This window comes from Scyliorhinus torazame, chromosome 5 (assembly GCF_047496885.1).
Source record: "Scyliorhinus torazame isolate Kashiwa2021f chromosome 5, sScyTor2.1, whole genome shotgun sequence".
NCBI classification, from domain to species: Eukaryota; Metazoa; Chordata; class Chondrichthyes; order Carcharhiniformes; family Scyliorhinidae; genus Scyliorhinus; species Scyliorhinus torazame.
Window position 1 is genome coordinate 166,575,364 of NC_092711.1, and position 23,968 is coordinate 166,599,331.

The following is a 23,968-nucleotide window of genomic DNA, read 5'->3' on the forward strand; positions in this document are numbered from 1 at the left end:
AGTCAGGAGAGATGTGTTGGTGGAATTTTGGCAGTACACTCTTGAAGTTGGCCTGGTTAAAGTCCCCGGCCACGATGAACAAGGCCTCCGGGTATTCTGCTTCATTATTATTTATGGCGGTGTACAATTCATCAAGCGCCTTCTTCACTTCCGCCTGGGGTGGGATGTAGATCGCCGTGATGATGGCAGAAGTGAACTCCGCGGAAGGTAGTATGGACTGGTATACTTCACAGTCGGGTATACCAGATCCGGGGAGCAGTAGTTCGCCAGGGTCGCCAAATCCAAGCACCAGGAGTTGACGAGGAGGCAAATCCCTCCACCCGCTCCATGTTCAGTCCTGGATGTAGTTAACAGCAGGAATAACAGCAGAATCTAACCCATCATCACTTGTGAACCCTTTGGTGTGTCAGCACGTTGGACGACTGAGTGAATCCCTCCCCACAGTGAGAGCAGGTGAATGGCTTCTTTCCAGTGTGAACTCGCTGGTGTTTCCGCAATGTGGATGATGTTTGAAACCTCTTTGTGCAATGAGAGCATCTGAACAGTTTCTCCTCAGTGTGAATGCGCTGGTGGGACATCAGTACTAGACAGCTTTTAAACCCACTCACACAGTCTGAGCATTTAAAGGGTCTCTCGTTGCTGTGAGTGACATTGTGGCTCAGCAAGTGATGACTGAGTGAATCTTTGCCCAGTCGGAGAGGTGAACGGACTCTCCCCAGTGTGACCTCGCTCGTGTTTCATCAGGTTGGATGAGGTTCTAAAGCTCTTTGTGCAGTGAGAGCATCTGAACGGTCTCTCCTCAGAGTGAAAGCGCTGGTGGGACATCAGTAGCTGAGAGCTTTTGAAACCCCTCCTGCAGTCAGAGCATTTAAAGGGCCTGCTCTTGGTGTGAGTGACATAGTGGCTCAGCAGTTTGGATAATTGAGTGAATCCCACATCACACACAGAGCAGATGAACGGCTTCTCCCCGGTGTGAACTTGCTGGTGTCTCTGCAGGTGGTGTAACTGAGTGAATCCCTTATCACACACAGTGCAGATGAATGGCCTCTCCCCGGTGTGAACTCGCTGGTGGTTCTGCAGGTGGTGTAACTGAGTGAATCCCATATCACACACAGTGCAGATGAATGGCCTCTCCCCGGTGTGAACTCGTTCGTGTCTCCGCAGGTTGCCAATGTCAGTGAATCCCTTTTCACACTGAGAGCAGGTGAAAGGCCTTTCCCCAGTGTGAACTCGTTCGTGTTTCCGCAGGGTGCCAATGTCAGTGAATCCCTTTTCACACTGAGAGCAGGTGAAAGGTCTCTCTCCAGTGTGAACTCGTTCATGTCTCCGCAGGTTGCCAATGTCAGTGAATCCCTTTTCACACTGAGAGCAGGTGAAAGGCCTCTCTCCAGTGTGAACTCGTTGGTGTGTCTGCAGGCGGGATAACCGAGTGAATCCCTTATCACACACAGTGCAGATGAACGGCTTCTCCCCGGTGTGAACGACCTGGTGGTTCTGCAGGTAGTGTAACTGAGTGAATCCCTTATCACACACAGTGCAGATGAATGGCCTCTCCCCGGTGTGAACTCGTTCGTGTCTCCGCAGGCTGCCAATGTCAGTGAATCCCTTTTCACACTGAGAGCAGGTGAAAGGCCTATCTCCAGTGTGAACCCGTTCATGTCTCCGCAGGGTGCCAATGTCAGTGAATCCCTTTTCACACTGAATGCAGGTGAAAGGCTTCTCTCCAGTGTGAACTCGCTGGTGTGTCTGCAGGTGGGATAACCGAGTGAATCCCTTCCCACAGTCAGAGCAGGTGAATGGCCTCTCCCCAGTGTGAACTCGTTCGTGTCTCCGCAGGTTGCCAATGTCAGTGAATCCCTTTTCACACTGAGAGCAGGTGAAAGGCCTCTCTCCAGTGTGAATACGTTCATGTCTCTGCAGGCTGCCAATGTCAGTGAATCCCTTTTCACACTGAGAGCAGGTGAAAGGCCTCACTCCAGTGTGATTGCGTTGATGCCTTGCCAGCTCGTGTGGGGCTGTGAATCCCTTCCCACAATCCTCACATTTCCATGGTTTCTCCATGGTCCAGGTGATCTTGCGTCTCACCATGTTGGACGATCAGTTGAAGTCTCGTACACACACAGAACACCTATACAGTCTCTCCCTGCTGTGAATGGTGTAGTATTTTTTCAGGCTGTGTCACTGGTTAAAGCTCTTTCCAGTCAGTGCTCTGTAACAGTCTCACACGGGTGTGTGTGTGTGTCTCAGTGCTTTTCCAGACACACTGTTTAAAATCTCTTGAAGCAGACAGAATAGACAAACATTTCTCCTTCTAGATTCAAAGGCCGATCATTCCAAGAATTGAGGGAATCAGTCAGTTCTTGATGTGATATTGTTTGAGATCTCGGCCTCAAACTCCTCTCGTTTGAACTTCCTGCAAATTGATTTTACAATAGTAATCATTGTCAGTACAGGTTAGAAACTCAGAACAGACAATTCTAGTGTCTATCGAACATTCTTTCCTCTCTCTTTCCCTGAAATGCTCTAAATCGCAATCCCACACACTCTCCCTCCATTCTCACTCTGCTGTATCTAATATTCACCCTCCCCCCCCCCCCCCCCCAATTCTCCTGAAGGTGTGATTCAGGCTGATTGACAGATCCAAGCTCACTGCTTCCTGTCCTGGACACAGAGACCTGAAAATCTTCATGCAGACTGCCAGACAGATATAGGTCTATATTACTGGATGAAAAATGTGTGTAATATACAGACTGTATTCACTTACTTACCCTCCCAAGTTTCCTGAAGGTGCTGATCAACAAATCTAAACTCACTAAAACCTGTACAAGAGTAGAGAATCTCCACATAAGTACATTTAGTGATTAGAGATAGGGAAATTCTGAGGAAGAATTTTATTTAGTCATGGAGTGGTCATGGCAGGGAACTCACTGCCCACAAGGGTTGTGGAAGTCGAGATGATCAATAATTTAAAATAAAATAGGATGGTCACTTGAAGAAAATAAGCTTTCAGGTGAACAGGGATATCGAGGGGGAATGGGACTGACTGGATTGCTGTACAGAGAGTCAGCATTAACTTGAGTTACCAAATGGATTCTGTCAGTGCTGCAATGACTGTATGACTGGAAATATATAATGAAGGTACAGTACTATTTACAAAACTAGAAATAGTAATACATGTATTTTATTACAGAACCATCAATAATATATATAATACATACCATATAACACGAGACATATTTCTGTCCGACATTAAATTTTTAAAAATTAATTTACGGGATGTGGACAATGCTGGTTTGGCCAACATTTATTGCCCATCCCCAGTTGCCCTTCCGAAGTAGTGGTGAGCTGCCTTCTTGAACTGCTGCAGTCCTTGAGGTGTAGGTACATCCCCTGTGCTGTTTGTTTTAAATTTGTTTTTTACATATTTAAAGTGCCCAATTCATTTTTTCCAATTAAGGGGCAATTTAGCGTGGCCAATCCACCTACCCTGCACATCTCTGGTTTGTGGGGGCGAAACCCACGCAAAAACGGGGTGTGTGTGCAAACTACACACGGACAGTGACCCAGAGCCGGGATCAAACCTGGGACCTCGGCGCCATGAGGCAGCAGCGCTAACCACTGCTCCACCATGCTGCCCTACATCCCCTGTGCTGTTAGGGAGAGAATTCCAGGATGTTGCCCCAGGGACAGTGAAGGGACGGCAATATATTTCCAAGTCAGGGTGGTGTGTAACTTGGAAGCGAACCTCCAGGTGGTGACGTTCCCATGTATCTGCTGCTCTTGTCCTTCTAGATGGTAGTGGTTGTGGGTTTGGAAGGTGCTGTCTGAGGAATCTTTATGAGTTACTGCAGTGTATCTTGTAAATGGTATACACAGCTGCTACTGTTTTTCGGTGATGGAAGGTTTGAATGCTTTGTCCTGAATAGTGTTGAGCTTCTTGAGTGTTGTTGGAGCTGCACTCATCCAGCAAAGTGGAGCGTATTCCATTACATACCTGACTTGTGCTTGTAGATGTCTGGTAGACAAGCTTTGGGGCATCAGGTGGTGTGTTACTCACCTTGGATTCCCAGCCTTTGACCTGCCCTGGGAGCTACAGGATTAATATGGCTAGTCCAGTTCAGTTTCTGATCAATGGTAACCCCCAGGATGTTGGTTCTGGGGGATTCAGCGATGGAAATGCCACTGAATGTCAAGGGTGTTGGTTAGATCCTCTCTTGTAGGAGATGGTCAATGCCTGGCACTTGTGTAGCACAAATGTAACTTGCCACTTATTAGGCCAAGCCTGGATATTGTGCAGTCGTCCGCAAACATCACCACTTCTCACCTTATGATGGAAGGGAGATCATTGATGAAGCAACTGAAGATGGTTGGGCTGAGGAAACTGTCCTGAGGAACTCCTGCAGTGATGTCCTGGAGCTGAGATGATTGACCTCCAATCACCACAACCATCTTCCTTTGTGCCAGGTATGACTCCAACCAGTGGAGAGTTGTCCCCCGATTCCCACTGACTCCAGTTTAGCGAGGGCTCCTTGATGCCATACTCGGTCAAATGCTGCAATGATGTCAAGGGCAGTTACTCTCACCTCACTTCTGGCATTCAGCTCTTTCGTCCAAGTTTCAACTAAAGGTTTAATGAGGTCAGGAGCTGAGTGACCCTGGCGGAACCCAAACTGAGCGTCCAGGAGCAGGTTATTGCAGAATAAGTGCCACTTAATAGCAACTTTGATGACTCCTTCCATCACTTTGCTGATGATGGACAGTAGACCTACAGAGAAGTAATTGGCTGAGTTGGATTTGCCCTGTTTACTGTCAGCCTGGTAAACCAGCCCTTTAATTGTGAACATTAGGAAAAAGACTGTCTTTTTAGCCAGACAAATAAATGTGTCAAGCTGAGGGAGCAAAGGATGTCAATGTCTTTAAGAGAGAGAGAGAGAGAGAGACCTGGGCCAAGCTTTCCAGAGTCTGAACCCTCCCAGGATTCACTTCCTTTCCCTTCAGTTGCTGCAAGTGACCAACTGAATGAGAAAAGAAATGGTAAAAGGGGAGAAAAGAAAGTGTTTTACTCACAGATGTTGGAGACAGGAGTCTGTGTGCAGCTCAAGTTCATTCAGGGTTGGAGGAACAACAGCTTTGCTGGGCAGAAACCTCCATGTCCAGCTTCCGCATTGAGACAATGGGGGAGCTCTGATTGGCGGAGAAACAGAGTCCTTCCGGTCCTCCAATCTTCCATTGGGCACAAGTCAGCGGTAAAGTCAGAGATATTGAGTTCACCCTGTACATGCGCAGATACCCCTCTCTCTGAGACATGCGCAGTCCTGAGTTGGGGGAGGGGCTTCTCGCTCTGGCCTCAGCTGTCAGCCGGTTGCCTGGAAACCATCTTGACGATGTGCTGGGGGAGGGAGAACAAAGGGGTGGGGGCGGGGGAGGGAGAACAAAAGGGTGGGGGCGGGGCTCCCGTGTCCTCGCGCCGGGTGGGTGCGCTCAAATGCAGTGACGTCACTGCGGAATAGTTTTATTCCTATTGGCTGATTCAGAGGACGAGCTCCTTCGTGATGTCACAATGTGGAGGTTGGACAATGAGTTTCAGACTAAAACTTCCTCCTCTGGGCAACATCTGGGAGCAAATCAATGTCTCCCCCTTTCATAAAGTCATAAGATATAGGAGCAGAATTAGGCCATTTGGCCCATCAAGTCTGCTCTGCCATTCTATCATGGCTGTTCTCATCCAGGCTTTAATTCCACCGTACTGCCAGTTCCCCATTACCCTTCAATCCATTACCAATTAAAAATCTGTCTTCTCTAAATCTGGATTTAGCCCTTTACATAAATTGTGTGACATTCATGGAAGTTTGCCAACTGGAGCGTTATTCTCAGTTAAATTCAGCCCTCAGCTCCGTCGCTGCCTGTCATTGACATGAGCAACAGAGAGACAGAAAGGTGCCCGAGGCTCAAATGGGAAGTCAAACCTTGTGACTCGAAACCAACACCTCAACATTTGTCAGTCAAATCCATGTTATTTATACTGGGGTTTTTATTATATTTAGGCACTGGAGGCAAAGGATGGGGGTTTTAAAGGGTAACTTTCACTTTCTGACTTTGTCTTGTCTATAATGTCAGCTGTGGCTCAGTGGGCAGCTCTCTCACCTCGGAGTCAGAAGGTTGTAGGTTCAAGTACCAATCCAGGGACCCGAGGACAAAAATCACATCCAACATTCCTCCTCGCAGCACTGAGGGAGTGCTGTACTGTCAGAACAGCCCTCTTTCAAATACATGAAATGAAATGAAAATCGCTTATTGTCACAAGTAGGCTTCAAATGAAGTTACTGTGAAAAGCCCCTAGTCGCCACATTCCGGCGCCTGTTCGGGAGGCTGGTACGGGAATTGAACTGTGTTGCTGGCCTGCCTTGGTCTGCTTTCAAAGCCAGCGATTTAGCCCAGTGCTAAACCAGCCCCTAATAATAAGATTCAAATAAGATTCTAAACGGAGGCCCTGTCTGTCACGATCAGGTGGATGTTAAAGATCCCACAGCGGAGAGGGAGAGGCTGGTGGGAGAGATACTTAGGGTAGACAGGAAGTACGCGGAGGCCCCCGAGGGGGGCCTGCTAAAGGAGCGCCGGAGATTACAGGCGGAGTTCGATTTGCTGACCACTGGGAAGGCGGAGGCACAGTTGAGGAAAGTGAAAGGGGCAGTTTACTAATATGGGGAGAAAGCAAGTAGGATGCTGGCGCACCAACTTCGCAGGAGAGATGGGGCCAGGGAGATCGGGGGAGTGAGGGATAAGGAAGGTAATACGTTCTTGGGCCCAGAGAAGGTCAATGACGTCTTTGAGGAGTTTTACTGTAAATTGTACGAGTCAGAACCCCCGAGGGGAGGGGAAGGGATGAAGTAATTTATGGATCGATTGAGGTTCCCAAGGGTGGACGAGGAGCGGGTGGAGGAACTGGGGGCTCTGATTGGGTTGGAGGAGATGGTTAAGGGCCTAGCAAGTATGCAGTCGGGCAAGGCCCCGGGTCTGGACGGCTTCCCCGTAGAATGTAATAAGAAATTCTCGGAGCTTCTGAGCCCACTCCTGCTAAGAACCTTTAACGAGGCAAAGGAGCGAGGAACCCTCCCCCCAACGATGTCGCAGGCACTGATTTTGAAGAGGGGGAAGGATCCGCTTCAATGTGGGTCCTTCAGGCTGACATCCCTCCTCAATGTGGATGCCAAACTGCTCGCAAACATTTTGGCTACCAGAATAGAGGACTGCGTCTGGGAGTGATTGAGGAGGACCAGGTGGGTTTCGTCAATGGCAGGCAATTGAACACAAATGTGAGGAGGCTCCTGAATATTATTATGATGCCCTCAGAAGGAGGGGACGCAGAAGTAGTGGCTGCAATGGACGCAGAGAAAGCCTTTGACAGGGTGGAATGGGAGTACCTGTGGGAAATGTTAGGTAGGTTGTATATTTCGGACCCGCCAGAGGGGATGGGGGAGGTCATGCGGATCCTAAGGGACTTTGGGAGCTTCTCGGGATAAGTTGAACGTGGGGAAAAGTGAGCTTTTTGTAATCCACGCTCGGGGCCAGGAGGAGAGACTGGGGGAGCTCCCGCTCAAGATGGCGGAGGGAAGCTTTCGTTACCTAGGTATACAGGTGGCTAGGAACTGGGATGCCTTGCACAGGCTCAATCTATCTCGGCTTGTTGTGCAGGTGGAGGGAGACTTTAAAAGGTGGGACATGCTCCCGCTTTCCCTGGCGGGAAGGGTGCAGACTGTGAAGATGATACTTCTCCCCAGATTCCTGTTCGTTTTTCAGTGCCATCCCATCTTCATCCCCAAATCCTTCTTCAAGCAGGTGAACAGGATTATCATGGGATTTGTGTGGGCAAACAAGACCCTGCAAGTTAAAATACTTTGTTTGGAGCGGGGGTGGGGGGGGGGGGGAGGGTTGGCACTGCCAAAACTCTGTGGCTACTATTGAGCGGCTAATGTGGCCATGATCAGGAAATGGGTGCCATGATGTGGAGATGCCGGCGTTGGACTGGGGTGAGCACAGTACGAAGTCTTACAACACCAGGTTAAAGTCCAACAGGTTTGTTTCGATGTCACTAGCTTTCGGAGCGCTGCTCCTTCCTCAGGTGAATGAAGAGGTCTCTCTTCATGGAAATGGGTAGTTGAGGAGGAGTCGGCGTGGGGCGGGTAGACGCGGCGTCATGCAAAGACACCAGCCTAGGGGCACTAGTTACGGCACCGCTGTTATGATACACCACGAGCCCGGTGGTGACGGCAGCGCTGAGGGTCTAGGGTCAGTGGAGAAGGCACAGGAAGGAAGTGGGGGCCTCAGTGTGGACCCCGATACAGAATAACATAAATTTGCTCCGGGCTTGATAGACGGGGGTTTCAAGGCTGGCATAGGGCAGGCATTAGAAGGATGGGAGACCTGTTTCTAGATGGGACTTTCCCTAGCTTGAAGGCGCTGGAGGAGAAGTTCAGCCTACCCCCGGGAAATGCCTTCAGATACCTCCAAGTCCGCGACTTCCTCAAAAAACAGGTGGGGACATTTCCGTTGCTACCTCCTTGAAGGATACAGGACAGGGTGGTGTCTGGCAACTGGGTAGGAGAGGGGAAGGTGTCAGACATCTATCAGGAGCTGCAGGAGGCGGAGGAAGCCTCAGTGGAGGAACTGAAGGGCAAGTGGGAGGAGGAGCTGGGAGAGGAGCTAGATGAGGGCCTGAGGGCTGATGCCCTGGGCAGGGTGAATTCGTCCGCATCATGTGCCAGGCTCAGCTTAATTCAGTTTAAGGTGGTACACCGGGCTCACATGATGATGGGAGAATGAGCAAGTTCTTTGGGGTGGAGGACAGGTGTGCGAGCTGTTCAGGGAGTCCGACGAACCATGTCCATATGTTCTGGGCATGCCCGGCGCTTAAAGAATTCTGGCGAGGCTTTGCAAGGGCTAGGTCCAGGATTTTGGACATGTGGGTGAAGCCGAGTCCAACAATAGCGATCTTTGGGATGGCAGAGGATCCGGGAGTGCAGGAAGCAAAAGAGGCCGAGGTTTTGGCCTTTGCCTCCCTGGTAGCCCGGAGACGGATCTTGTTAATGTGGAGGGACTCGAAACCTCCGAGTGTGGAGACCTGGGTTAGTGACATGGCTGGGTTCCTCAGCCTGGAGCGAATAAACTTTGCCTTGAGAGGGTCCTTGCTGGGGTTCTCCCGGCAGTGGCAACCGTCCCTTGACTTTCTAGGGGAGCGGTAAAATGTCAGCAGCAGCAATCGGGTGGGGGGGGGGGGGGGCTCAGGTGGGGAACTGTCTATTTAACGTATATTTTCTTTTTGTATAATGATAACAGCCACCTGGTTTTGTTTGTTATTAAATATTTTTTGTTTATTTTTCTGTTATTAGTGATGTAAAAATTTGTTTGATAAAAAGCTTTAATAAAAGAACAATTAAAAAAAAACATTCTATTAGCTTTCCTAGTTACTTACTGTACCTATCGACACGTCTTTTGTGGTTGATACCCAGATCCCTCTGAGTCTCAGAGCTCTGCAATCTCTCACCATTTTGATCATAAGCTTTTTTTATTCTTTCTGCCAGAATGGACAATTTCACATTTCCCCCATTAAACTCCATTTGCTGCGCACATGAAGGAGACACATCCTGAGTGAGACACAGCCAGAGTGGGAATTGGAACTTGGTAATTTGGTGCAGTGAGGTAATTCGGTACAGAGTGGGAGAAGGTGCTTTTTTCCGACCGTTTTGTTTTCTTTCTTCTGGCCTGTAACTGTTAATCTGCAGGGAGAGAACCAGAGAGCATCCTGGGAAGGTAAGTGATTTTTATTACCTGGTGGCGGAAAGCGTCATAGATAGGAGTTATAGAGATGTGGTCACACCCAAGGTGTGGGCAGAGAGATGGGTGATCACCAGGAGGGGCAGGCAGTCAGTGCAGGAATCCCCTGTGGTTGTCCCCCTCTCCAACAGGTATACCACTTTGGATACTGTTGGGGGGAATAGCCTATCAGGGGATAACAGCAACAGCCAGAGCAGTGGCACCACGGCTGGCTCTGATGTTCAGCGGGGAGGGTCAAAGCGCAGAAGAACAATAGTCACAGTGGATTCTATAGTCAGGGGCACAGATAGGCGCTTCTGTGGATGTGAAAGAGACTTCAAGATGGTATGTTGCCTCCCTGGTGCCAGGGTCCAGGATGTCTCAGAACGGGTAGCGGGCATCCTGAAGGGCGAGGGCAAACAGGCAGAGGTCGTGGTACATATTGGTACTAACGACATAGAGGAAGGGGGATGAGGTCCTGCAGCAGAAGTTCAGGGAGCTAGTCAGTAAGTTAAATGACAGGACCTCTAGGGTTGTAATCTCGGAATTACTCCGTGCCACGTGCCAGTGAAGCGAGAAATAAGAAGATAGAGCAGCTAAACACGTGGCCAAACAGCTGGTGTAGGAGGGAGGGTTTCAATTATCTGGACTACTGGGAGCTCTTCCGGGGCAGGTGTGACCTGTACAAGAAGGATGGGTGGCATCTAAACTGGAAAGGCATAAATATCCTGGCTGCGAGGTTTGCTAGTGTCACACGGGAGGGTTTAAACTAGTATGGCAGGGGGGTGGGTACCGGATCAATAGGTCAGAAGGGAAAAAAATTGAGGGAGAACTAGGGAATAGGACCAGGATGGTGCTGAGGATGAGCAGACAGGGAGATGTTGCTGAAAACAGCGGGACTGGTGGCCTGAAGTGCATATGTTTTAATGCAAGAAGTATAACAGATAAGGCAGATGAACTTAGAGCTTGGACTAGTACTTGGAACTATGATGTTGTTGCCATTACAGAGACCTGGTTGAGGGAAGGACAGGGTTGGCAGCTAAACGTTCCAGGGTTTAGATGTTTCAGGCGACATAGAGGGGGGGTGTAAAAAGGGTGGTGGAGTTGCGCTACTGGTTCAGGAGAATATCACAGCTGTACTACGAAAGGACACCTCAGAGGGCAGCAAGGCTGTATGGGTAGAGATCAGGAATAAGAAGGGTGCAGTCACAATGTTGGGGGTTTACTACAGGCCACCCAACAGCCAACGGGAGTTAGAGGAGCAGACAGGTCGACAGATTGTGGAAAGGAGTAAAAGCAACAGGGTTGTTGTGATGGGAGACTTTAACATCCCCAGTATTGACTGGGACTCACTTCGTGCTAGGGGCTTGGACGGGGCAGGGTTTGTAAGGAGCATCCAGGAGGGCTTCTTAAAACAATAAGTAGATAGTCCAACTAGGGAAGGGACTGTACTGGATCTGGTATTGGGGAATGAGCTCGGCCAGATGGTAGAAGTTTCAGTAGGGGAGCATTTCGGGAACAGTGACCACAATTCTGTAACTTTTAAAGTGCTGGTGGACAAGTATAAGAGTGGTCCTCGGGTGAATGCGCTAAATTGGGGGAAGGCTAATTATAACAATATTAGGCGGGAACTGAAGAACATAGATTGGGGGCGGATGTTTGAGGTTAAATCGACATCTGACATGTGGGAGGCTTTCAAATGTCAGTTGAAAGGAATTCAGGACCGGCATGTTCCTGTGTGGAAGGATAAATATGGCAAATTTCGGGAACCTTGGAAAACGAGAGATATTGTAGGCCTCAGGGAGGCATTTGTCAGGGCTAGAAGGCTGGGAACAGACGAAGCGTGTGTGGAATATAAGGAAAGTAGGAAGGAACTTAAGCAAGGAGTCAGGAGGGCTAAAAGGAGTCACGAAAAGTAATTGGCAAAAAGGGTTAAGGAAAATTCCAAGGCTTTTTACACGTACATAAAAAGCAAGAGGTTAGACAGGGAAAGGGTTGGCCCATTGAAGGACAGGGGAGGGAATCTATGTGTGGAGCCAGAGGAAATGGGCGAGGTACTAAATGAATATTTTGCATCAGTATTCACCAAAGAGAAGGAATTGGTGGATGTTGAGTCTGGAAAAGGGTGTGTAGATAGCCTGGGTCACATTGAGATCCAAAAAGACAAGGTGTTGGGCATCTTGAAAAATATCAAAGTCCCCGGGGTCTGATGGGATCTACCCTAGAATACTGAAGGAGGCAAGAGAGTAAATTGCTGAGGCCTTGATAGAAACCTGTGGATCCTCATTGTCTTCAGGTGATGTCCCGGAGGACTGGAGCATATCCAATGTTGTTCCTTTGTTTAAGAAGGGTAGCAAGGATAATCCAGGGAATTAAGGCCCGTGAGCCTTATGTCAGTGATAGGGAAATTACTGGAGAATTCTTCGAGACAGGATCTACGCCCATTTGGAAGCAAATGGACGTATTAGCGAGAAGCAGCACTGTTTTGTGAAGGTGAGGTCGTGTCTCACAAACTTGACAGAGTTTTTCGAGGAGATCACAAAGATGATTGATGCAGGTAGGGCAGTGGATGTTGTCTATATGGACTTCAGTAAGGCCTTTGACAAGGTCCCTCATGGCAGACTGGTACAAAAGGTGAAGTCACACGGGATCAGAGGTGAGCTGGCAAGATGGATACAGAACTGGCTAGGTCATAGAAGGCAGAGAGTAGCAATGGAAGGGTGCTTTTCTGATTGGAGAGCTGTGACTAGTGATGTTCCGCAGGGATCAGAGCTGGGACTTTTATATATAAATGATTTGGAAGAAAATGTAACTGGTCTGATTAGTAAGTTTGCGGGCGATACAAAGGTTGGTAGAATTGCGGATAGCGATGAGGACTGTCAGAGGATACAGCAGGATTTAGATTGTTTTGAAACTTGGGCGGAGAGATGGCAGATGGAGTTTAATCCGGACAAATGTGAGGTAATGCATTTTGGATGGTCTAATGCAGGTACGAATATACAGTGAATGGTAGAACCCTTAAGAGTATTGACAGTCAGAGAGATCTAGGTGTACAGGTCCACAGGTCACAGAAAGGGACAACACAGGTGGAGAAGGTAGTCAAGAAGGCATACGGCATGCTTGCCTTCATTGGCCGGGCATTGAGTATAAAAATTGGCACGTCATGTTGCAGCTGTATAGAACCTTAGTTCGGCCACACTTGGAGTATACTGTTCAATTCTGGTCGCCACACTATCAGAAGGATGTGGAGGCTTTAGAGAAGGTGCAGAAGAGATTTACCAGGATATTGCCTGGTATGGAGGGCATTAGCTATGAGAAGTTGAATAAACTCGGTTTGTTCTCACTGGAACGATGGAGGTTGAGGGGCGACCTGATAGAGGTCTACAAAATTATGAGGGACATAGACAGGGTGGATAGTCAGACGCATTTTCCCAGGAGAGAGGGGTCAATTACCAAGGGGCATAGGTTTAAGGTGCAAGGGGCAAGGTTTAGAGGAGATGTACGAGGCAAGTTTTTTTTTTTACACAGAGGGTAGTGGGTGCCTGGAACTCACTGCCGGAGGAGGTGATGGAAGCAGGGATGATAGTGGCGTTTAAGGGGCATCCGGGCCCTGGAAGTGTAGAAGATTTTAGCTTAGACGGGCAGCATGGTCGGCACAGGCTTGGAGGGCTGAAGGGCCTGTTCCTGTGCTGTACTTTTCTTTGTTCTTCTTTTCCCACTCACTTCACCTATCTGTATCCCTTTGTAGTCTCCTCATGTACTCTTCACAATTTACTTTCCTACCTATCTGTGTATCATTGGAACATAGGAGCAGGAGTTAGCCATTCAGCCCGTCGAGCCTGCTCCACCATGATCATGGCTGATCATCCACTTCAATGCCTTGTTCCCCACACTATCCCCATATCCCTTTGTGTTATTGATATTTAGAAATCTGTCAGTCTCTGCTTTACACACTCAATGACTCAGCTTCCACAGCCCTCTGGGGTAGAGGATTACAAAGATTCACATCGCTCTGAGTAAAGAAATGTCTCCTCCGAGACCGGTCCTAAGTGGCTTCCCCCTTATTTTGAACCTATGCCCCTTGGTTCCAGACTCTCCAGCCAGGGGGACATCTCACCTACATCTCTCCTGCCTATTCCTTTAAGTATTGTATAAGTTTCAATAAGATAACCTCTCATTCTTCAAAATTCTGGAGACTGGACACCCCATTTCCCCAATCTCTCTTCATAGGACCGTCCTGCCATCCCCAGAACAAGTCTGTTGAACCTTCATTACCCTCCCTCTGCAGCAATAACACCTTTCCTAAGGTAAAGTGAGTAAAACTGCACACAGTACTCTAGCTGTGGTCTAACCAAGGTTCTATATTATTGAAGCCAGTCTTCACTACTCCTGTACTCAAATCCTCTTGTGATAAAGGCCAATATCCCATTAGCCTTCCTAATAGCTTGATGCACCTGTATGTTAGCTTCAGTGACTTATTACCAGGATGCCCTGGTCCATTCACACCCAGGTCCCTTTACCACAATACCATTCGCGTTAACTGCATACGAGGCTCAGATTGCACAGAGTGAGACCATTCGGCCGATTGTGCTAATTCCAGATCTGTTAAAGAGCCAACGAATTAATCCCACTGTCCAGAAATTTTCTTTTCTTTTCAAGGATCTGTCCAATTCACTTTTGAAAGAAATAGTTGAATCCGTTTCTTGCGCCCTTTTCAGGTAATGCTCGCCTGATCACAACAACTTGCCTGTGTTTTAAAAACAAATTATTCAGGCTATAGTGTGTTTAGATTTTCATTGAGAATTTCAGAGAGAATCAAAATATTGCTCAAAATTAAAGCTCAATCTTCATCAATCATTTTGAGGAGGGGACCAACTGTAATATATCCCAAGTATGAGGACATTCTTTTAAAAAATCCTTTTCTATAACATCACAAAACCTCCAAAAGATTGAGATATATTGTTATGTGTACTGAGGTACAGTAAAATGTATTGTTCTGCGTATCATGCAGGGAGATCGTTCCAAAGATGAAAAACATAGGACATACAATAAATACACAATGTGAATAATAACATCAGGTGAAGCTTAATGAGTGCAGTGCTAAGTGTAGTCGTTGTGTACAAAACTGTAGGTAGGACTGGGAAATCCATTACATTTTATAATTCCATCACGTTTCCACCATATTTATGGTTTGAGTAACAAGGTCAAGGAAGCTACTTTAAACTCTAACATGTAGCTTCCTTTTTGAACAGATTATCTAACATTTCTTTGTTAATCACATATTGATTTCCTATTAGAAGCCAGTCACAAAACAGTTGATTATTCAACAATGAACTTTGATTAAGTTATAATTCACGAAACAATGTAATAGATAGTATTGTAATGGCTGAATTGTTCTTTTATAAATTAAGATTGTACAAACCCAAATGTTTCTAAACAGCAGAGCTAGCAGAAATTGTTTATACAAAGAAAGTATTTTGATAAATGGCAGGCTTTCATATTCTACCCACGCCTGGCTCAAGAATAAGCTTATTATTCAACCTGATCAAGATTAGTAAAAAAGAAAGCTATTGCCTTCCACAAACTGTCTTTTTAAACCACTGCATCTTGTATTAATCAAGTGTATGAATTAGATTACTGTATTAATTAGAATTAGCTACCAGCCAGTAGCAGTAATACCTACTGAGGTTTAATCAAATTGCAACTAATGATCCATCATGAATCAGTAGTTATAGTGAAAGACTAAAAGTATTTTTACATTTGCTGTAAAAATGTACAAGCTTAATTGCTGTGCATGTAAAGAATGTGAAATGAAGGTAAATGTACTGGCAAGAGAAACCTTCAAACTCAGATTAGCCTCAACATTTGAAACTGTATGGATAAGGGACTGTATAGAATCAGATAAAGGGATAGTGTGAAACAGTTCTATTGTATTCCTATCTAAGATAATGAGAGTAGGCAGTATAAGTAATTGGGGATCCAATTCAATTAATCTAGTGACCAAATGTCATGTTACAACAGGCCCAACTCTGACGTGAGGTAATGGTCACTTTGGGGATAAAAGTTGAGGTTCCGAAGGTCTTGTTGGCCAAGACTGAAGACTCCCGAGGCCGAGTTCCAAGGAAGTTACTGTCAAAGAGGGAGCCAGACTCCCAAGGCTGCATTCCACAAGAATTACTGTCAAAGAAGGAGCCAGAGAGGGTTACGCTTCTACTGACTGATCACCCACATGAAGTTGTAAAAGTCAATGTCTTAAAGTTGTTCAGTAAACCTTCTTCATTAAATAAACTTTTAAAATTTAGGACAGGATGTCCTAAAGTGCTTTACAGTCAATTAAGTACTTTTGAAGTATAGTCACTGTTGTAATATCGGAAACGCGGTAGCCAATTTACACACAGCAAGATCCCACACACAGCAATGTGATAATGAGCAGATTATCTATTTTTAGTGATGTTGATTGAGGGATAAATATTGACCAGGACACCGGGGATAACTCCCCTGCTCTTCTTCAAAATAGTGGCTGTGGGAACTTTTACATCCACCTGAAAGGGGCAGACAGGGCCTCAGTTTCACATCTTATTTGAGAGAAGGCTGTTCTGACAGGGCAGCATTCCCTCAGTGCTAAGAGAAGGAATGTTGGAACTGTTTTTTGTCCACAGGTCCCGAACTGGATCTTAACCTTCTGACTCAGAGTTGATAGTGCTGCCCACTGAGCCATGACTGACACTAGTTAGAAAGGAAAAATTATACTTTAAAACCCTCCACCTTCTGCCTCCAGTGACTAAATCTAACAACGAAAAACCCAGTATAAATAACATATATTTCACTGACAAATGTTTAAGTGTTGATTTGGAGCCACAAGTTTTAACTTCCCACTTGCTCCTCGGGCACCTTTCTGTCTCTGTTGTTCATTTCAATGACAGCCGGGCGACAGCTGAGGGCTGAATTTAGCTGAAAATAACGGGGCCTGTGTCCCAGTTGGAAAACTGCCATGGGCGTAGCACTAATAGAGAGAAAGGAAGGTGCTGGAGGACCTTTTGGGAAATGGACCTCCAACCAATTGTTACATCGGTCACTATTCCGATCCCAGACCAGACCCCAACAGTGGCTAGGATACTGGACCAAAACCCCAATATTTCAGTTTATTTGTGTGACTGTGCGGAAAGAATGATTCACTCCAGGAGTGATCGCATGAAGAAATAGGGCTTGGTTATTTTTAAAATAAAAGTTTTTTGTGGCTACAATATTAAACTTTTTAACTTCACACCCAAAAACAACAGCTTACAATTACACATTTAAACATTACTACTCAATCTCCCATTAAACAACAGGAAAAGAAAGATACAGCTCTCAATCTATCTTACTGTGGGAGAATTGTGGACCCAGAATTGAATTTCGCTCTCCAAATCTTTCTCCACAAATTGCTCTCTAAAGATTTTTAAAATGTCTTTCTGCCTTCCTTGGTTGCACGCAGCAATGACCTCATCTCCCCAAGCTGGAAAACAATATGATCTCTGCCGGTTGCGAAGAACATTAATTCCACAAGTACTTTCCCAGTCAAACCACAGTCCATTAGCCCAGACTGAAAAACACATTCCTTTGTCAATTTCATCTTCTGGCTACTAAAAACACCCAGGCCCTGCAAAACAGGAGCCTTCTTTAAAATAAAAACAGGACCACTGCAGTGAACCGCAGTCTAACCCCACGCTTTTAACCCTGAAATTGCCCAATACATTGAAAATTGCATTTTCTAAAATGTTCCAATCGTCACACCCCCCGTTAAAAAAAAAATGAACCAGCAATGTCCACAGATGGCTTTATTTTTCTGAAAACTTTTTAAATTTTAAACATTTCTTATTACATGCAACTTATACTCTATAATATCATTTTACATTTTTCAACAGGCAAACATACACGCGAGTGTAGTGAGTATAGTCCATTTTAGTCTCACATGTCACAGTCGCAAGCATAAATTTACCCACTCCTAGATTTCCAAAGACTGGGACGGCCTCCAAGATTACACAAGAAAAGCTTCAACAATTCACTGATATGTAGTTGCCTGGCTCTGACAGCAGAATTCTTCACTTGATGGTCAGACAGGTTGCTATCGATGCTGCAGCATTCATCATCTGTTCTTCACATTTATCAGCTGCTTTGTATTCTGTGTCTGTTGAGGATAGCCAAAAATAATTGGCAATAGATGCAGATGAGGTGTTTCCCCTGGTTGGAGAGTCTAGAACCAGGGGACACAATTTCAAAATAAGTCACTTAGGACCGGTCTCGGAGGAGACATTTCTTTACTCCGAGGGTTGTGAATGTTTGGAATTCTCTACCCCAGAGGGCTGTGGAAGGTCAGTCATTGAGTGCGTTTAAAGCAGAGACACAGATTTCTAAATTTGGATTTCTAAAAATCTCTAAATTGTGGGTTTCACCCCCACAACTCTAAAATGTGTAGGGTAGGTGAATTGGCCACACTAAATTGCCCCTTAATTGGAAAACAATAATTGAGTACTCTAAATTTATAAAAAACAAAAATAAAATCCACCTACACTGAACATATTTGGATTGTGGGGGCGAAGCCCAGGCAGACACGGGGAGAATGTGCAAACTTAACTCGGACAGTGACCCATGGCCGTGATCGAACCTGGGACCTCGGTGCCGTGAGGCAGCTGTGCTAACCACCGCACCACTGTGCTGCCCTATTCTCCAACCATCATTGACCAACTTTCGGAATGAATTAAATGAAGTCCTGGATGTAATTGAGAGCAGAAACAGTAACAGCAGAATTCAACCCCTGGAATCACTTGTGAACCTGTTGGTGTCTCAGCAGGCGCGATGAAACACAAAATCTCTTCCCACACTGAGAGCAGGTAAATGGCTTCTCCTCAGTGTGAACTTGTTGGTGCATCTGCAGGTTGAATGACTGAGTGAATGCCTTCCCACACTGAGAGCAGGTGAATGGCTTCTCCCCAGTGTGAATTCGCTGGTGTGACTTCAGGCTGGATGATTGAGTGAATCCCTTCCCACACTGAGAGCAGATGAACGGCCTCTCCCCAGTGTGAACTCGCTGGTGTTTCTTCAGGCTGGCTAACTCACTGAATTCCTTCCCACATTGAGAACAGGTGAACGGCCTCTCCCCAGTGTGAAATCGCTGGTGTGTCTGCAGGCTGTGTAACCAAGTGAATCCCTTCTCACACTGAGAGCAGGTGAACGGCCTCTCCCCAGTGTGAACTCGCTGGTGTGACTGAAGGTTGTGTAACCAAGTGAACCTCTTCTCACACTGAGAGCAGGTGAACGGCCTCTCCCCAGTGTGAATCCTTCGATGAGCTTCCAGCACAGATGGGACTCTGAATCCCTTCCCACAGTCCCCACATTTCCACGGTTTCTCCATGTTTTGGGTCGCCTCATGTCTCTCCAGGTCGGACGATCAGTTGAAGCCTCGTCCACACACAGAACACGTGTACGGTCTCTCCCCACTGTGAATGGTGTGATGTTTTTTCAGGCTGTGTAACTGGTTAAATCTCTTTCCACAGTCAGTGCTCTGGAACACTCTCACTCGGGTGTGTGTGTCTCGGTGCTTTTCCAGTCACATTGATGTTTAAACTTTGTTGAAGCCAACAGATCGGACAAACATTTCTTTTCTAGATTTAATGGCCGCTGAACCGGGTGACTTTGTCAGATCTAGACGTGATGTTTGAGATTTCTGTCTGTCAATCCTATGCTTTTAACATCCTGCAAAATGAGTTCACACAATACATCATTGTCAGTACAGGATAGAAATTCAGATTATTTTAATTTTTCTGGAACATTCTTTCCTCTCTCATTCCCCAAAAGGTGTAAATCTCCATCCCACACACTCTCCCTCCATTCTCACTCTGCTGTATCTAATCTTCACCCTCCCAATTTTCCTGAAGGTGCTGATTCAGGCTGATTGACAGATCCGTGCTCACTGCTTCCTGTCCTGGACACAGAGATCATAACAAACAGGAGCTGCAGTCGGCCATTAAGCCCATCGAGCCTGCTCAGCCATTCAATGGGATAATTGGCCGATCTACCTCAGCACCATTTTCCCACACTATTCCCCATATCCTCCATATCTTCAATATCTAGCAACCTGTCAATCTCTGTCTTGGAAATACTTGAAGACTGAGGCTCCACAGTCCTCTGGGGTAGAGAATTCCAAAGCTTCACCACATTGTCTTCACATTTGACGGGAGCAGCATGGTGGCACAGTGGTTAGCACTGCTGCCTCTCAGCGCCAAGGACCCGGGTTTGATCCTGGCCCCTGGTCACTGTCCATGTGGAATCTGCACATTCTCCCCTTGTCTGCGTGGATCTCACCCCCACAACCCAAAAGGTGTGCAGGGTATGTGAATTGGCCATGCTAAATTGCCCCTTAATTGGAAAAAAAAAAAAGAATTGGGTACTCGACCTTTATTTATTTTTAAAATTCATTTACGGGATTTGGGCGTCGCTGGTGAGGCCAGTATTTGTTACCCATCCCTAGTTGCCCTTCAGAAGGTGGTGGTGAGTTGCCTTCTTGCACACCCACTGTGCTGTTACGGAGGGAGTTCCAGGATGTTGCTGCAGTGACAGTGAAGGAACAGCGATATATTTCCAAGTTGGTCTATTGAGTCCCCTTGGATCTATTGTGGTTTTGATTCTTTTGTATTTTTGTTATTATGGGAGGGTTTATGTGTTGTTGACTTTATCCTACTCTGGTACAGACGGGGCTTTTATCTGTGAAAGGAGCAGTTTGAGGAAACTTTGGTGCCTCTGGTGTAAAGTGAGTTGGAGGAGGGGGTAATGGCACTTCCAGTTTCCACCCCTCTATCACTTTCACCCAGTCCATCTCAGACACTTCACTTCCTTGACCTTTCTGTCTCCATTTCCGGGAATAGACTATCTACTAACATCCATTACAAGCCCACTGACTCCCTTAGCTATCTGGACTACAGCTCTTCGTACCCTACATCCTGTAAGGACTCCATCCCTTTCTCTCAGCTCCTTCGCCTCCGTCGCATTTGTTCCGATGATGCCACTTTCCAAAGTGGTGCTTTGAAAATGTGTTCCTTCTTCCTCAACCATGATTTCCCACCTACAGTTTTTGACAGGGACCTCAACAGTGTGCGGCCCATCTCCCGTGCCACTTCCCTCGCCCCCTGCCCTTTCTCCCAGAACAAGGATAGAGTCCCCCTCATTTGCACATTTCACACCACCAGCCTCCGTATGTAAAGCATAATCCTCCACATTTTTGCCAACTTCAGCATGATGCCATCACTAAACACATCTTTCCTTCACTCCCACTGTCAGCATTCCGCAGAGACCGTTCCCTTCGGGATAATCTAGTCCACTCCTCCACCATACCCAACACCTCTCCCATCACCCATGGCACCTTCCCATGCAATTACAGAAGGTGTAACATCTGCCCCTTTACCTCTTCCATGCTTAACATCCCAGGCATAAAACACTCATTCCAGGTTAAGCAGTGTTTCACTTGCCCCTCTTTCAATTTAGTCTATTGCATTTGCAGTTCCCAATGTGGTCTCCTCTATATCGGAAGGACCAAACGTAGACTGAGTGATTGCTTTGCTGAGCACCTTTGGTCTGTGCGCATTCAGAACCCTGACCTTCCCGGAGCTTGCCATTTTAGCACAAGACCCTGCACCCATGCCCACATTTCTGTCCTTGGCCTGATGCAATGTTCCAGAGAAGCTCAATGTATCCTGGAGGAACAGCATCTCATCTTCCGGTTAGGGATGCTACAGCCTTCCGGTCTCAACATCGAATTCAGCAACTTCAGATGATTAGCTCTATGTTTTCATTACATTTCATTTTAACTGTCTTTTAATTTTTCTTTCTTTCTTGATATATAATTTTCCTCCCCAATCTTATCCCCATTTCCCTTACCTTTTCTCCCCTTTGCTTCCCTCTTCCCCTCATTTTACCGATTTCCCACCCATGACCCCCTTCTCCCCACATCTGTATCTGTCGCATCTTACCCTCTGATTTTAGTTTCTCTGCTGTTTGACCTTAAACACCTTTTATTCTCTCTAGGGACTGCTATTTGCACTCTTTTTTGATTTGTTTCTGTGGCTATGACTCAGCTTTTATTCCCTCACCCTACAGTATAAATATTTCCCACTTTCTATACCCTTTATCTTTGACAAAGGGTCACCTGGACTCGAAATGTCAGCTCTTTTCTCTCCTTACAGGTGCTGCCAGACCTGCTGAGATTTTCCAGCATTTCTTTTCTGGAAATATATAACGTAGCTACAGTCCTATATTACACAACTAGAAATAATAATAAATGTGCTTTATTACAGAACCATTAATAATATATCTAATCTGCACCATATACAAACACCAGACATATCTCTATCCTACATTAATTTACTGTCCCCTTAAATGTCAGCCATCTCCTGGGGAAAGCAGCCCTTTAATTGTGAACATTGGGAAAGAGACCATCCTTTTAGCCAGACAAATAAATGTGTCAAGCTGAAGGAGCAAAGGATGTCAATGTCTTTAAGAGCGAGAGAGAGAGACCTGGGCCAAGCTTTGCAGAGTCTGCACCCTCCCTGGATTCACTTCCTTTCCCTTCAGTTGCTGCAAGTGACCAATTGAAGGTGAGAATGAGAAAAGAAATGGAAAGGGGGAGAAAAGAAAGTGTTTTACTCACAGATGTTGGGCACACTGTCTGAAGCTAAAACTTCATTCACACAAAGCTGGAGGACCAGAGTCCTTCCGGTCCTTCAATCATTCCATTGGTTGCTGGCCGCCTGAAGACAATGGGCAACGGATGTCACGTGGTCATGGACGCCCGTTTGACCTCAATGGGAAGAATCGTTCCTGCGCACGCGTATCTTCTCCTCGCCTTTGAACATGCGCAGTCCCTGGACGCCCCCGCGCGGTGGATGGAGCGGTTCCCCCGGCGCGACGCACTATGGGAGATTCAGCCGCCATTAACCATCTCCAAACCAATCTCCAATCCCCTGGCACTGGGATGAAAAGTGGGGGTGAAGGGCAGTACCCCTATTCTGGACACAAAGTACATGTGGGTAGTCACTGGATTTTATTGTGACGCCCCTTAGCACAATTTCTTGTTAACTTCAGGTGTAAAGATTTAGACATATTGGGGAGAGCAATAGGTGAGTGTGAAACTGAAGCCGAGAGTCAGCACCTTCAGGGGAGGAGAATTGGGGGGAAAGCAGGAGGAGGATATTGAGAAGAATTAGTGTTACAATTAATAGGGAGAGAGTGTGTGGATGCAGAGTCAGAGTCAGAGAGAAGTAGCATTTTCTGTCACATGATCATGAGCTTGGACAATTTTATCAAATCATTTGTAAAACTTGGATTTACAATGTCCCTGTGAAACACCTTGAGAAATTGAATTATATTAAATGTGCTGTATAAATGCAAATTACTGTGTTATTGAAGACTGACACTTGAGCTCCTCCATTACCCTGAACACCTGCTAGACGGTCATGAACAGTCTGTTTAACCATCTTATTCACACAGATCAGCCCAGCCCACCCATTCTCAGTGAATCTGCTGTTCTCAGGCTCCCTTGCAACTCTATCCCTACTCTCACTGCGCTAAGCTCAAGTGTGAACAAAGCATTTTTGTCTTCAGATTTTTAGTGTGAGAGGTTAAACCTATCAGGAGACGATGAATAGGTTGGGTCGCTGCTCTCATCGAATTACAAGGCTGAGGGGCTAATGGAGGGCTGTAAATTATGAAAGATTTTGATAAACATGGAGAATGTTTTCATTTGTAAGGTGAAGAGCAAAACGAGAGACTATCAATGTGAGACAATCTAATCAGGAATTCAAGAGAACCTTCTTCCCCAGAGAGTGGTGGGAATGTAGAACTCGCTGCCACAGGGATTGGTGGAGGTGAATAACATCGATATATTTATGGGGAACCTGGATGAACACACGAGGGAGAAATGAACAGACGGATGTACTGATCGAGTCAGATGGGAAAGCATGAGAGGAAGCTCAAGTGAAGTCTAAACACTGGCATGGATTGATTGGGCTGTTTCTATGTTGTATATTCAATGTAATTTAGCCTGGTATTGCCTTTAACTCTCACATAGTCGATTCCAGGTTAAAGAGAAACAGTTTCATTCCCAGAAAAACATTTCAGCTCATTGTTT

The 23,968-nt window shown here is 46.4% G+C and overlaps 1 protein-coding gene and 1 long non-coding RNA gene across 2 annotated transcripts; both read right to left on the reverse strand.

Moving 5' to 3' along the window:
- Nucleotides 1-607: 607 nt before the first annotated feature.
- Nucleotides 608-5,287, reverse strand: LOC140420493 (uncharacterized). The gene is made up of 2 exons (XM_072504498.1): nucleotides 5,068-5,287; nucleotides 608-2,413 (listed from the first exon to the last, which is right to left on the reverse strand). The coding sequence occupies exon 2, from the start codon at nucleotides 2,086-2,088 to the stop codon at nucleotides 622-624; it is 1,467 nt and encodes a 488-aa protein (XP_072360599.1). The 5' UTR covers nucleotides 2,089-2,413; nucleotides 5,068-5,287; the 3' UTR covers nucleotides 608-621.
- A 12,322-nt stretch (nucleotides 5,288-17,609) lies between these two features.
- On the reverse strand, nucleotides 17,610-22,661 carry LOC140420502 (uncharacterized). The gene is made up of 2 exons (XR_011946412.1): nucleotides 22,490-22,661; nucleotides 17,610-19,542 (listed from the first exon to the last, which is right to left on the reverse strand). It is a non-coding gene; the product is annotated as an uncharacterized lncRNA (long non-coding RNA).
- Nucleotides 22,662-23,968: the final 1,307 nt, after the last annotated feature.